Below are 15,144 nucleotides of genomic sequence, written 5' to 3'. Positions count from 1 at the left end.
TTTCAGAGCAAAATTGTGCGTGCTCTAACTCTGCAACCATGTAACATAGGAAGGTCAAACATCACAGCTCTAACCCTTATGGGTCAGGGATCCTTGCCAGGTAGGTAAAGGTTACAAGGTCAAAGGTCAAGGTCACAACAGTTTGTGAACTCCAACTCTGCAACCGTTTACAGTAGAAAGATCAAACTTCAGAGGTGGACTCCTCACATCTTTAGGACCAGCCCTTTATGATTCCTGTCTGCAACTGATCAGCTCTTGGAGCCATCTTGGTTCAGCACGGACGCACACCGTGGCAGGCCCCGTCAAAGTTTCTCCAGGAACTTTCTAGGTAATATTTATTATTGCTGTGGTTAGACCTGGACATTTGGGGTTGTGGCTTTGGATGTTTTTGTTTTATCATGAGTATGTGTCGAAAAGCAGCTCTATCACTCAATAGCACATAAAATTACAGCTGTAAGAAACTTTGAAATCGTTATTTGGATTTTTGAGTTTAAGTGCTCACCAAAGACTTTAAAGATGCCATAATAAATTGTTGTTGGTTTTTTTTTTGTTTTTGTTCCATTTGTTTGTTTATTTTTTTGCTGAGCTGTCTACTGTGTTCATCTTTGAGTTGGATTCTCAAGAAGGATAAGAGGATAGATTTTTATTTTTTTGGGAGGGGTACCTATGAATTAAGATTTTGTTATAATATATATGTTGAAAGAAAAGCTTAAAGAAGTTTGAAAACCAGATTGGTTTAAGAAGTAAAAGAAGGCTTCACTCTTTGAAGCAAAATATAAAGAAACCAAGGCTGGATTAAGTTTTTTTGGACAGTATTTTTTGTAGATCTCTTACCAATTCATGTCTAGTCTATCACTGCACTCACAGGAAGTGTGTGCTAATTAGAGCGGGGTCAGCAGAAGGACATGGACAGCTGTGAAAGAGACGAGCTGAGAAGCTGTGCTGATTCAGGAATGTCAGTGACACCCTCTAATCAGCCTGTGTCTGTTTAACACTCACACATGTATATCCTGACAGTTTTATATGTTCTGTGTGGACACTTGTTTCTCTCCTCTATTATAAGAAACCGATGATCATAATTTAACCTATAATCTATTGTTTCATTTTGTCCTGTGTTTATCTCCTTCCCTCCCTTTTCTCAGCTTCTAATTAATGTGACATTAATGAGTTGTATTGTTTACTTCAATGAAAGCATCATTGATTTATTGCCAAGTAACCAATTGCACCTTTACCCAAACACCACTATGTGCTCTAATGCTCAAAGGATGGAACTTTAAAGTTTACTCTGTTTATACTCACCTTTAAATATACCGTCTCATTTTGTGTGCATGTGTGTTTCTCTTCAGATTGCGAGAAAGCGACACAAAGTGATCAATACGTTTAAAAGTCCTCTGGGACAGACGAGACCTCCACCCCCACTGAAGCACATCACATTAATGCCACTGTCTCAGATTCGAAGAGTGCTGGACCTGCAGGATACAGATGGTACAACTTACCTTCACTTAAGCACTTGTCCTAATCAGTGTTTTAGGTGCAGTGCTTTCCTCCTCATAAATACATAGGATTTCCTCTTTTTAAACTTCTAAAAATGATGATGCTGCAGCAGAATTAAAGATCAGGATCAATTTCATTCAATCCTTCTCTTAATGTGCTTTTAAAGTTTTTAACTTCCCATTGCATGTTAAAGCTAAAAACCTTGACCTAATTTACTACAGTACAAATTTTTTAATTCTTTGTTTCCTTTCTAAATATGGACAATTTGGGGTTGTATGTGAATTTTCAATACAACATAATAAGAATGTTTGGCATTACAAACCAAGGGCAGATGAGCTTGAAGATGTCTGGCCACTGATGCACTTGATACTTTAACATTTTAGTCAATTGTATTTGGGTATCCATTTTATAACAATCCGGTTTGAAGAGCACACTATTGCCCCTTTTACATGGGCTCTAAAGGTTGAAACATTGTGTAAAACGTCAATAAAAACAGAAGACAATGATTTGCAAAACTAATAACCCTTATCTTATTCACACTGAACTGAAACAGAGCAAACATCAAATGGTGAAAGAAATTGTACCCTTTATTAAAAAATAAAATAAAAATGGCTATAGAAATAAGTGGTATGGATAAGAAACAGTTGAAGGAGCATTTTGCATCTGGTTAGGTTCATTGGCAACAGATTACTGCATGAGCTCAGGAACACTTCCATAAAATCATTGTCCGTAAACACTGTTTGTCATGGATGGTTTGTCAAGATTGAACCGCCCAGTTCTTACATATACAAACGTTCATCCACAAATGCTAGTTAAAACTATCAGGCAAAGAAGAAGCCATATGTGAACACCATCTAGAAACGGTGTTGTCTTCTCTGGACCAAAGCTCATTTAAAATGGACTGTCAAATTAATTCAAAATTTGTAACTCGTTTTGAAAACCACCATTCAGCCTGTTATGAGTGCACAGTTTAAAAACCTGTCTCTCTGGTGATATGGTGGTACATTAGGGCCTAAGGTATGGGCAGCTTACATATCTGGAAAGGGATCATCTAGACAACATTTTTATTTCAATAATAGGCCTTGCCTAATTCAGCAAGACATATCTGCAGTCCACATACTGCAGTCATTACAACAGCACAGCTTTGTAATAGAAGAGTCCAGGTGCTGAACTGGCCTGCCTGAAGTCCAGACCTCTCACCAACTTAAAACATTTGACACATGAAACAAAAAATCTTGCATTAAAGGGCAAGAACTATTGTATAGCTAGAATCCTACATCACGGAAGAATGGGATAACATTCTTATCCAAAAACTCCAGCAACTGATCTCAGTTCTTATTACAGGCGTTTGTTAAAAGAAGTAGGGATGCTTCACAGTGGGAAACACTGCCATGGAACAACATTTTTGAGATGTGTTTCCCCAGTAACAAATAAAGTAATTATCGTACCTTTGGCAGGGCTGTACTTCACTCCTAACCTACACAGTTAAGTTGTAGTCTGTCCCTTCTCAATCTCTATCCCTTAATAAGTGTGTGAACAAACAAAAAAGTGCGAACATATCTTCCCAGTGCTCACTTCCCTTCTTTGGCTCCCTGTTTGTTTTAGAATTGATTTTAAAGTTTTTTTAATGACCTATAAGGCCAGGAATGGAAGGGCTCTTATATTATGTGGTGCCTAAGGCCTTCAAAATTTTTTCAGGGATTTTTTAAGTTTCTTATTTTTGTCTAACTTACCTTCTGTCTCTTTCTTCTTCTCACTTTTGTCTGCCCCTCAGAGTGTGTGAATGCATTTGCCCTGGTGGTTCGTCCTCCAACAGAACAGGAGAACTTGTTGTTCAGCTTCCAGCTGGCTGGAGAGGAAACTGTTAAAAGCGCCTGGCTGCGTACACTTTGTCGTCATGTTGCCAACACCATCTGCAGGGCTGATGCAGTGAGAAAATGCACACACACAACTTACACACACACACAAAAGAAAATGGATGATCAGTATAAGAAGAGAAAGAATCTGTAATAATGCTGTCATTCTCCACAAGTTTTTTTCCACAGGACAATAGGTTTTCCTCTCAACAAACAAATGAATCCAGTCGTACTTACATTTTTTTTTATCAACCTGGAAGAAAAAAAAAACTTAATTCCTGATGATTCTTTTGTTAGAAACCACAATCAGGATCACAAAGATCAGGTCAGATCAGATCAGGAAACCACAAAAGTCAAAACAGAAGTTTGTATTGTATGTCTGTATGTGAAAAACAATCCAAAAGAAGACTGTAATATCAACAAATGTGCTCACAAATAATGCCCTGCTGTTCTTACTGTTTAAAACTCCTCACTTGCGTAGTGATCAACAAGTTACTAAATCAGGATGTGTACAACAGGCTAAAGCAACACAAAAGCCACCCACAACTGCCTCTATGGTGTCAGTTTTGTTGAGCAACAGTTTTTTTTGAGACCTAGAACAGTGAGTGTGAACCAGGTGTAAGAAATAAGATGCAAAGCTCTATTATCTGGGGGGGAGCTTGAAGTAGAGCCACTGCTCCTCTTCATCAAAAGGGGTCAGCTGTGGTGGTTTGGACTTCTGATTAGGATGCTTCCCTATGAAGTTTTTTTGGGCATGCCACACTTGTAAGAGTCCCTGTGGCAGACTAGAAATCCCCCAGGAGGAGTTGGAGAATATTGCTGAGGAAGGGATGTGTGGGTTTCCCTCCTGGACTTATTGCCTCCATTACATGACCTCCAATATGCAGAAAATAAAAAGGATGAATGGATCTCTGCCTGAAGCAGTGGTGTGGATTTAAAGGTCTGTAAGAGTATTCTATGAGCTCTGATCGAAAAAGTGGGACCATGTTTTGTTGTTCTGCAGGATAAAAAATGAGCGCAGAGTGAGCTGTGTTTCACCTGCTGAGGACAGATAGATTGCAACACAAAAATCAAAGTCTAAAGGGAACACCAGCAAAGAAAATGCTAATGATGATTTTGTTTGACTTGATTTTTGTGTTCTTTTCCACACACACTAAAATATGTAGCTGCCACTGCTTCATGAAAGTTTTTAACTTAGCCTGACTTTTAAAAATGAAGCTGTTTATAATTAATGGACTAAATATTACCCATATATCTACTCACAGGCAAACACTGGTAATGACCAAAAAACTGTCAGAGTTGATTCCTGTATTTAGACATTAGAATGTGGGCTATGTATCCATCAGATGAAATTATGTGTCTAGGAAACAACAAAGAAAGCATTTTCTTTTTGCATAAACATGAAGCTGAGGTGGATTATCATGTTTAAAATGACTCAGCTACATCAGTAAGTGTTGACGGGAACAAATGGAAATGTGAATTAATGGTTACTTTTTAACTGAATTATTTCTTCAATGAGTTCCATTTATTAATGTTTCTGATAACATTCTGTTTGAAAATGGGCTTAAAAAATTGCAGCAAATAGCCTGATAAATTATGTGGATTACAAACATGAAAGAGGGAGTTGCAGTTGCTGTTACTAGTAGAGTAAGCAGAAGGGGGCGTTGTTGTCTTCTGTCTGCCTGCTTCCACACAGCTGCATTTCTAATTCTTTTCCACCGGGTCACTGCTGCAGTGTGAATACCAACGAGATGGAGCTGTGCTTGTTAAAAAGCTCTCTGCAGGGTGAGGGGCAGAGATAAATTTAAAACTCTATGTGAATTCTTCTACACATCCCATCCTAGAGCTTTTTTTTCCCCCCAACAAGAGCACTGTATCTATCTGCACCAATTACATCTTTCAAGCTTTGATTTGATATTAGGTTTGAAGGTGTATTGCTTTTTGTCTTGTAACCAGGAGGATCTTATTCAGTGCACAGAGCCAGACTCTCTGCAGGTCAGCACCAAGGATATGGGCAGCACACTGAGCAAAGCATCCAGAGCTATCAAGAAGACCTCTAAAAAGGTAACAGCAGTTTCACATAACTGCCATTAGTGCAAATAAGTGTATACATCTGGTGTAAATAAGTGCAAACTGTTTTCAGAAGAGGCTGCCTCTATAAACTAAATTATCCCTTTACCCCTTAAATCATTCATATTGTTAAATAGTCTTTATAATAGTCTAGATTTCTACTTCATCACAAAACCTTTAAAAACAGAGTTTGCATGGGGTTTTAAAACATGGTGATTGTTTGGTTTTTGGGTTTTTTCTTTTCAGTTAGTTGTGGTGGCCATCTTTAATGGGACTAACTCCACATGTTAATTAGATGTAGATGTACATCCAGTGATTACTTTTTGAAAGTTTCATTAAAATGTATCAGTTGTTTCATGATCTATTTTGCTGACTCAGTTGACCATAAACATACGGAAACATGCAAAAACATTACTGCTGGTTTTTTTGCTGCCTTTTTGGTGGCCGGAGATAAAACACCAACTTATTCTTGTTGATGGACATTCTCAGTAACCCGGGTCATGAATATCCTAACAGAATGGCAACTGGTCTTTCTGTGTAAAACTTATTCAAAAAACTTGAAGGTTTTTCAGCTCAGCTGGCAACTGACAGACCAGGTGCTTAACAGTGTCTTTGTATTACCACCGTCAATGAATGCATCACAGAAAAAGGATCATCTCTCACTCACATTGGAGTTCTTTGGTGTGATAGCTTTTACTGAGTGAGGAAAACCCTTAAGTTAGATCCTTTTTAATATTTATGAGGTGGTTAAAAATAAAGTCAGAGGAAGTTCAATGACAACAACAGCTCAAAAAAAAAACTAAACTTATTTTCGAAGGAGGTAGATACAAATGTCTTCTGCTCTGCTCCTTCTTGTAATGTGTAGGCTATAGGTTTCTTTATACAGCATCAGCTGTTTAAGGGTTTACTTTTTACAAGTAAGGGAAAATGTAAAAATCAATGTAATACTTAGAGTTATCTAGTTGTAATTTGCAATGCGTACAGTTCAAAGATTACCTGATTAATTGGCAGACAGGTTTTTTTTTGTTGTTGTTGTTGTCGTATTTTTATTTCTTTTGGTGGCCACTAGGTATGAGGTATGAACAGGCATGGCAGTCAGCCATGCCTGTTCATACCTAACCAATAGCAAGTAGGAAGAAGATGCAGCTGCTGCTGCTACAATCAGATACTGTAGCACGCAATTTATTTTTTTAATCGAGAATACTCTATTATAGAATATATTGAAATGTGCACACATTATTGTAAGGGTTGTTAAATATACTTTTATTTAAGTCAAGCAATTTTTGTAATATTTTGTTCTATGAAAATTACATATTGATCAAAACCTATGGGGAAAAAAATCAGTGTTGTATATTGACCATCAGCTGCCCTGATTTCTAAAGATCACCATTGAATTTGTCCATAAATAATCAGTCGACCTCTAGTTTAGGGTTGCACATTTCTGGTTGGTTCTTGAGAGAATACATAGCTCGATACACTGCCAATGATCTGATTTGTTAAAGATACATAAGCAACAAAACTAGATGTGATATAATTCAGCTCCTAATCTTAATATGGTGTCATTCAATAGAGACTTATTCAACACACCAAGATTCAATTTAATGTGATATGGCAACACAAATGATTCAATTTCAGTTATTAAGACTTATTTTTGTTTTACTGCCCAATTAAAATAATTGTTTACAGTCAACTCTTGTTTTAAAATTACAAAACACTTTAATAAAACCTGCTTTACAACTAAAAAGGTAATACACAAAATTGAGCTCTAAAATTAAAAACAGCCAGCAGCAGATGTGTTTAAAATATAGCAGGAATGTGCATTTTAGACAACAATGCTCTTTAAGTTTGTAATTAATTTTTAGAACATTTGACCAATACCACCCATCCCCCCCCCCCACCTGTGTCCGACTACCACCAACCACTCTAAACATAAGACCAACTTGCAGCAAATAATGCTTCTCTTACAGTGCTTTTTTTTGTCTTTTACTCATGCATGGCTAATAGGTCAAGTTTCACCAGAACGCTTCAAAAGAAGAGAAAAAAGTCCTTATGGGCACTAATTTTAAGCTGCAGCTTTACACTAGGACTATTGCCTGTTTTATGTTTTTGCTTTAAATATGACAGTGTTCACACAGTTGAGATGAAGACTTGTGGTGAAATAATTAACTTAACCGTAGCACTACAGCTAAAAAAAAAAAAACCTTTACTGCTGGAGTGGGGAACTTCCAGCTTCTGGGCTGTATATGGCTCCAGGAGCCCTTTTATCTGGCCCACAACACAAAGTGGAACAAATACAACAGGAGTGCTAAAGCATCAACACAACAAAGATAGGTTTACTGACAGGTGTTAATTATGGTGAGAACAAAAAAAATAAAAGTGGGTGCTGAATGCAGAAATGGACAATCCATTTTTAATGAAAAGCAGCGTAGATGGAGGAGAAAGAAAATTAATCAGTGTCCTTTAATTTTGACTTCAAGTCAGAACATTGTAAGAAGCACTGTGTTTTAAAACAACTGACAACAAAATCACAAATAAAAAAAGCTATAATCACTTGCCTTTTTAAATGAGTGAACCTTTGAATGGTTGGCACGCAATGCAGACGGAGAAGGGAAAAAAATCATGGGAAAAATAGTCTCTTGGAAATTAGCACCTGCCACTGGCCAAATACGAGTAAATACATGAAGCGGCAGTTAGATTAGATCAACCCACAAGCTAGGATGGCAGGTTTGCAATTTAAGCAGAAGAAATGGCATTCAATTTTTACAATTGACCTATCAAGGTCAACAACGCGTCTGAGCTGCCGCAAGTCTGCTGCATTAGTAGAAAAAGAACTGAACAGCAGAAGATGAAAAACGGTGAAGGTATATTTCTGGTGTAAAGCAAATGCAGATATCAGCAACTTTCTAAAATGGAGCCAACAGATGAAACTGAAAGTGATCTTTGATGATAAATTAAAAAAATAAAAATAAAGTAACAATAGCTGCTTTTTGATGAGCGCACTCATCAAAAACCAGCCAGTCACAGTTAATGTTTTGTTCCCACTGTCAGCAGCTTGCTCCTGCCACCCACAAGACTAATGGCTTTATAGTAGGCACAAAAAAAAATTTAATTTGAGGCTATCAGGGCATATGAATTGTCGAAATGTCACAAGGAGGTGATTTGCATTATTCAAGGAATGTCTTCTCCGAAGAAAAAGGCAGCAAAGAGAGCACTGTGCAGCCTGAAAGCAGACCAATATGGAAAGCTGAATCTACTTTTCAGAAGTTCACATGCCTTCAGTGAAGAAGGAAGACTCTTTAGTAATTTTGGATGACTGTGCAAGTAAGTATTGCATTGACTTTTGATTGTTTATCATAATTTAGATAACTTAACCTTTCAGTAACATGTTGTGTAGCACTAGCAAGTAGCAATGCATTTTATGAAGATGTATATTAACTAAATGCACAGTAATTTTGCTTTTTCTTATAGCAAAAATAACATAATTCTTTAAATGTGATAGTTTGTTTGTGAATTTTTTAAGGGTGTAAATACACTGCTCAAAAAAATAAAGGGAACACTTAAACAACACAATATAACTCAAAATAAATAAACTTCTGTGAAAGCAAACTGTCCACTTAGGAAGCAAAACTGATTGGCAATCAATTTCACATGCTGTTGTGCAAATGGAATAGACAACAGGTGGAAATTATTGGCAATTAGCAAGACACTCAATAAAGGAGTGGTTCTGCAGGTGGGGACCACAGACCACTTCTCAGTACCTATGCTATGTTTTGGTCACTTTTGAATGTTGGTGGTGCTTTCACACTCGTGGTAGCATGAGACGGACTCTACAACCCACACAAGTGGCTCAGGTAGTGCAGCTCATCCAGGATGGCACATCAATGCGAGCTGTGGCAAGAAGGTTTGCTGTGTCTGTCAGAGTAGTGTCCAGAGGCTGGAGGCGCTACCAGGAGACAGACCAGTACACCAGGAGAAGTGGAGGAGGCCGTAGGAGGGCAACAACCCAGCAGCAGGACCGCTACTTCCGCCTTTGTGCAAGGATGAACAGGAGGAGCACTGCCAGAGCCCTGCAAAATGACCTACAGCAGGCCACAAATGTGCATGTGTCTGCACAAACGGTTAGAAACCAGCTCCATGAGGATGGTATGAGGGCCCGACGTCCACAGATGGGGGTTGTGCTCACAGCCCAACACCGTGCAGGACGCTTGGCATTTGCCAGAGAACACCAGGATTGGTGCCCTGTGCTCTTCACAGATGAAAGCAGGTTCACACTGAGCAAATATGCCAGACGTGACAGAGTCTGGAGACGCCGTGGAGAGCGATCTGCTGCCTGCAACATCCTTCAGCATGAACAGTTCGGCAGTTGGTCAGTAATGGTGTGGGGTGGCATTTCTTTGGAGGGCAGCACATCCCTCCATGTGCCCGCCAGAGGTAGCATGACTGCCATTAGGTACCGAGTTGAGCTCCTCAGACCCTTTGTGAGACCATAAGCTGGTGCGGTTGGCCTAGGGTTCCTCCTCATGCAGGACAATGTTAGATGTCATGTGGCTGGAGTGTGTCAGCAGTTCCTGCAAGACGAAGGCATTGAAGCTATGGACTGGCCCGCTCGTTCCCCAGACCTGAATCTGATTGAGCACATCTGGGACATCATGTCTCGCTCCATCCACCAACGTCACGTTGCACCTCAAACTGTCCAGGATATGGCGGATGCTTTAGTCCCGGTCTGGGAGGAGATCCCTCAGAAGACCATCTGCCACCTCATCAGGAGCATGCCCAGGCGTTGTAGGGAGGTCATACAGCAACGTGGAGGCCACACACAATACTGAGCCTCATTTGGACATGTTTTAAGGACATTACATCAAAGTTGGATCAGCCTGTAGTGTGTTTTTCCACTTTAATTTGTGCGTGACTTTAAATCCAGGCCTACATTGGTTAATAAATTCAATTTCCATTGATGATTTTTGTGTGATTTTGTTGTCAGCACATTCAACTTTGTACAGAACAAAGTATTCAATGAGAATATTTCATTCATTCAGATCTAGGATGTGTTATTTGAGTGTTCTCTTTATTTTTTTGAGCAGTGTATATCTACACATTTTGCTGATTCATACTGTAACTAAACATTTATGACAGAATTTCTCTTTTTCCAGAGTTTGGGAAGCCAGGCATATATGAACTAACAAGATATTCCAACCAAATCCTTCAGTCCTCAGGACTGACAACTGATCTCATCCCAGACCAGTGCTATAATACCAGTCTCCTGCTGTGCTCAGCTTGTTGGACCTTGTTCTCTTTTCTGGCCTTCACCAGAGACTGTGAAAAGGGATTTAATGTGGTAAAGCTTGTTAAAAGTGACTGGGGGACCAGACTTTTTGTAGCTGCCATCTCTGATCTCATGCTGGTCCAACTGTCCCCCACAACCCGTCCCCCACAACCCGCCCCCACACTGAGAGATTTGACCCCATCCCTGCCATTCAGATGTGACACCAGAACAGCGTAAAACGCAGGTGTCCTGATTTCATGCAGGGGTGCAAGGAACACGAAAAAACATTGTCAGATTCATATTGGACTATTGAAGCCACAAACAAGGGAAAAGGCTTTGTACATATAGGGTTAGTGTTGTTAAAATCTGATGTTAGAATTATTACTTAAAAAGTACATGTTACACTGTTAAGGTGAGTTTAAATTGTGGTATGGTATACTGCTGTTTTTTTTTTTTGTTCGTTTCTTTTTTTGTTTTGTTTTTTACAGTGCAGTTTTAACAGAATTTTGAATAAATAACAAGGAGATATTACAATCAATAATTTTCATTTGATTCTTTTGATTGTTTAACCAAGACAAATGTTTCACAAAAGCGTGTTTGGGGGGTGGGGGGTGACTGGTAAAATGTTTGAGTGGCTGAAAATCTACATCCCTGAACAGTCTCCTTCAGTAATGACTTCTGAAAAGTCGGGAGAGATGCTCTCTTTCCTAGGAAGTTTTGCACTAGTTTCAGATGCAGAACTGGCAGGACTCATGTCACTGTCTCAAAGCTTGCCCTTAATAAGAAATCAGGGCTTTTGTCTGCACTTCAAAATTAGGGTTGGGCATCGAATCTTGATTGGAGACTAACATTCCGATTCTGCCAGAATTGTTTGAATTTTTAAATTTGATTGCTAGTTTTGATACCCAGAAGAAGAAGCTGCAGAACAACAACAAAGAAGAATCTGCAGGAAGTGTGTGCGCAGCCATGGACAATGTGCGGCAGCAGTCAAGTGAGCACATACTGGTCACATGATCCATTTTAAATTGCTCTAGCAGGAAAGATACACTCTCTCTGAGACTCGGTTTCAATTTGTGTCAAAAGTACAGACTTCAAACCTTACACCAGTTTTTAAATTGTGTAGATAAGCCAAGTAAAATGATAAATAATAATCATGATAAATAATTCATGCCACATCTTTTTCTGAAGATCATTGTCATATTTGAAGCACGGTAGAGCAAGAGTCATCAGCACCAACCCCGCTAAATATTAAAAAAAAAACAAAAACAAAAAAAAAACACACCCCTCTCCATTCTGACTGAGGCCCACTATTATTTGTCAAGCAGCAAAAAAAATCTACAGGATGAAGAAAAAGGTGCAACAGTTAAAGTTGAAGGGAAATCAATTCTGAAAATGTTGACATTTCATGAATGTCATTTAGTCACACACTTCCACACAACATTCCAGGGACCTGACCTAAAACTGAGATAACTTGTTTAGCATTTTAGTCAATTTCTGAAGTGGGGTGATTTCCATGTCAGAGTTGCCGTCCTGGGTTCATGACATGCGCTGTGCCTCAGCCAGCCCCTACAAGACTGCTGAAGAACCAAGAACGCCACTACTGTCCGGATGTTTACTAGTGGAAATGGAAGAATAAGAGTGCCAGGAGACTTTGTAAATGTAAAGGATATATAACTATACCAGTATGATCCTGAACCGACAGCTGGATCTCTGGAATCAAGTGAAAACTCTTCAGAATCAGATTTAGATAATCACAAGGACCGTCATGGCCGACAAAACAATGCGCATGATGACCGAGTTGGGAATGTAGAACGGTGAGAACTGATTACCCCCAAATCACTGTCATGACATCAGCACACGACATTGCAAGCCAATAACACCGGCAGGAGAGAGCTAATGTTGCTAACTCAAAGCTAGTCCAATGCTAGCTGGATGCTAACATGGTCACGGGCAAAGCCAAAAAAAAAAAACGAGTAGTTTTTTCAATGTTCAGTATTTTTTAAAAAAAAATTTTTTTTCCTAATTTTACAACAAGCATATTTTATAATTTTCTTTCTATGGATGTTGACTTCAAAACACTTCTGTCAGTTGGAAAAAGGAAAAAAACAAAAAACAAGCAAAAAAAAAAAAACAATACAGCAAGTGCAGGAGTGAGTAATGAGATTTGTGATAATAAATTGTGTTGTGTAGTTTAGTGTGTTGTGTTTAGTACTTTTTATGATGTTTGAGCCAGGCCAATTGATATTTGAACGTGGAGTTCCAGCTTCTGTTTGATGTGAAGGACCCAGAGATGATGGCCTCAGCCTATTATCTCACTGCAGTCAGTTATTCCAACACTGAGGCAGCTAACAAGTTATACTCTACGTAAAATGGTCGGTCAACTCAAATGCACATACTTGGCTAATGTTAGCCCATGTATTTCTTCATAGACAAACAACCTGAAATTGCTAACGTTAGCCAGGCAATTGACCAGACTCCGAGGTGCGCTGAGGAGTACATAGTGTACAAGGAAAAGCTGTTGGTGTAACAAATTGAGGGGTGCCAAAGGTTACAACATATAGTGCCTCTTAAAAGAATCAAATTGTTGCAATTCAAACAATGCCCAACCCTATTCAAAATGTCATGAAAATGAGACATAAAGATGTCATTGTACAGATTAATACTATGTGAGGTAACAATTTTGTTTGGGTGATGTTGTGCACAGAAGCTTGGCACTTTTTCCGACATTTCACACACCTCTTAAATTGTGCTCAAAGTAAGCGCCTTTACCTCCATGTCAATATATTTTGGCAAGTAGGCTGGTGGGTGGATTAATGTGTTTTCTCAAGCAGATGGATGTGTGTTGGTGAGTAAGAAAAATTGTTATTAGAAAAAAATTAATTTGGATTAACCAGCACCATTTCTATTGTGTATTTAGACAGGTTCAGAACTTGAGCTTCTACTATATATTATTTTGTGTTTTAGAACTGCAGCAACTGTATATCTATTCATCCATTATCAACCGCTTCTGCCAGAGTCGGGTCGCGGGGACAGCTGCTTGGCAGGGTAGCCCAGACATCTCTTTTCATAGCCACCTCTTTCAGGAGGATTCCAAGGCCTTCCCAGGCCAGCCAAGAGACGTAGCCTCTCCATCACATCCTGGGTTTTCCCAGGGGTCTCTTCCCAGTTGGACAAATCCGGAACACCTCCCTAGGGAGGCATCCAAGGTGCATCCCTACCAGATGCCTGAACCACCTCAACTAACTCTTCTTGATGTGGAGGACCAGCGGCTCTATTCCATATCTCTTCCAGATAGCTGAACTTGTAACCCTATTACTAAGGAACAGCCTAGCTACCCTACAGAGAAAACTCATTTGAACCGCCTGTGTCTGCAATCTCACTAAATCTGACTAAAAGAAAGTCACTACCCAAAATTTATGACCGGGGGTAGGAATGTAGATCAGCCAGTAAAAAGAGAGCTTTACCTTGCAGCTTAGCTCCCTTATTGGCACAGCAGTCTAATAAAAAGTATGCCATACTGCAGAAGCCACACTGATCTGCCAGTTGATCTCACCCACCATTCTTCCCTCACTTGTGAACAAGACCCCAAGCTACATAAACTCTGCCACTTGAGGCAGTACCTCATTCCCAACCTGGAGAGCAGTCTTCCTTTTCCCTACTGCGGACCATGGTCTCAAATTTGGAAGTGCTGATACCCATCCCAGCCACTTCACACTCTGCTGCGGACCGCTCCAGTGAGAGACCTCTTTGGACTATTGAAGCCACAAAAAACCTCTTTAAACAGTCGTCCTAGACTTTTTAAAGAGGTAATTAGTGCTGTAGGTCCTTACATTGTTAATTTAATCAACAGCTCTCTCTCTTGACAGTGTCCCAGCTGTTTTTAAACATGTTGTGGTCGAATGTCTTCTTAAAAAGAGCAACTTGGACCGTAATGTTCTATCAAACGTTGGGCCTTTTTCTGAGTTGCCTTTTCTTTTTAAAATTTTAGAGAAGATGGTTTATTTCCAACTTCAGGAGATCTACAGCTACATTGGATTACCAAAAAATTCCAGTCTGGTTTTAAATCATGCCATAGCACAGAAACAGCACTTTTTAGAGTTTTTAATGATCAGTTTTTAACTGCTGCCTCTGGAAATTCTGCTGTTTTAATCCAGCTGGATTTGTCAGCTGCTTTGGACCATGATGTTTTAATATTATGCTTGGATCAGTCCGTCGGTGTAAAGGGCACAGTTCTTAATTGGTTTCACTCCTCTCTGTCTGGCAGAACCTCAAGGCTCCATCTTAGGACCTATACTTTTTTCAATGTACACTCCTGATCAAAATCTTAAGACCAGTCAAAAAATTGCAAGAATTTGCATTTTGCACTATTGGATCTTAAGAAGGTTCTAAGTAGAGCTTCACAATGTTTAAGGAAAAAATCAGTGCAAGAGACAAGAACTTTTGAGCAGGGAATTTTCTGCA

General features: G+C 39.3%; 1 protein-coding gene across 7 annotated transcripts in view; it reads left to right on the top strand.

Moving 5' to 3' along the window:
- Positions 1 to 15,144, top strand: part of ect2 (epithelial cell transforming 2) — an 86,116-nt gene that overhangs the window by 54,900 nt on the left and 16,072 nt on the right. For all 7 annotated transcript variants that reach the window (XR_005234436.1, XR_005234437.1, XR_005234435.1 and 4 more), the window contains 3 exons: positions 1,347 to 1,485; positions 3,269 to 3,423; positions 5,307 to 5,414. Coding sequence is in view for 4 of the 7 variants with exons in the window: in XM_017436889.2 (XP_017292378.1) it covers positions 1,347 to 1,485; positions 3,269 to 3,423; positions 5,307 to 5,414 (402 nt within the window). In the remaining 3 variants the exon portion in view is untranslated. The remainder of the gene's footprint in view (positions 1 to 1,346; positions 1,486 to 3,268; positions 3,424 to 5,306; positions 5,415 to 15,144) is intronic.

This window comes from Kryptolebias marmoratus, linkage group LG18 (assembly GCF_001649575.2).
Source record: "Kryptolebias marmoratus isolate JLee-2015 linkage group LG18, ASM164957v2, whole genome shotgun sequence".
Classification (NCBI taxonomy): domain Eukaryota; kingdom Metazoa; phylum Chordata; class Actinopteri; order Cyprinodontiformes; family Rivulidae; genus Kryptolebias; species Kryptolebias marmoratus.
Note: the sequence above shows the minus strand (reverse complement) of the source record. Positions and strands in the feature narration are given on the sequence as shown.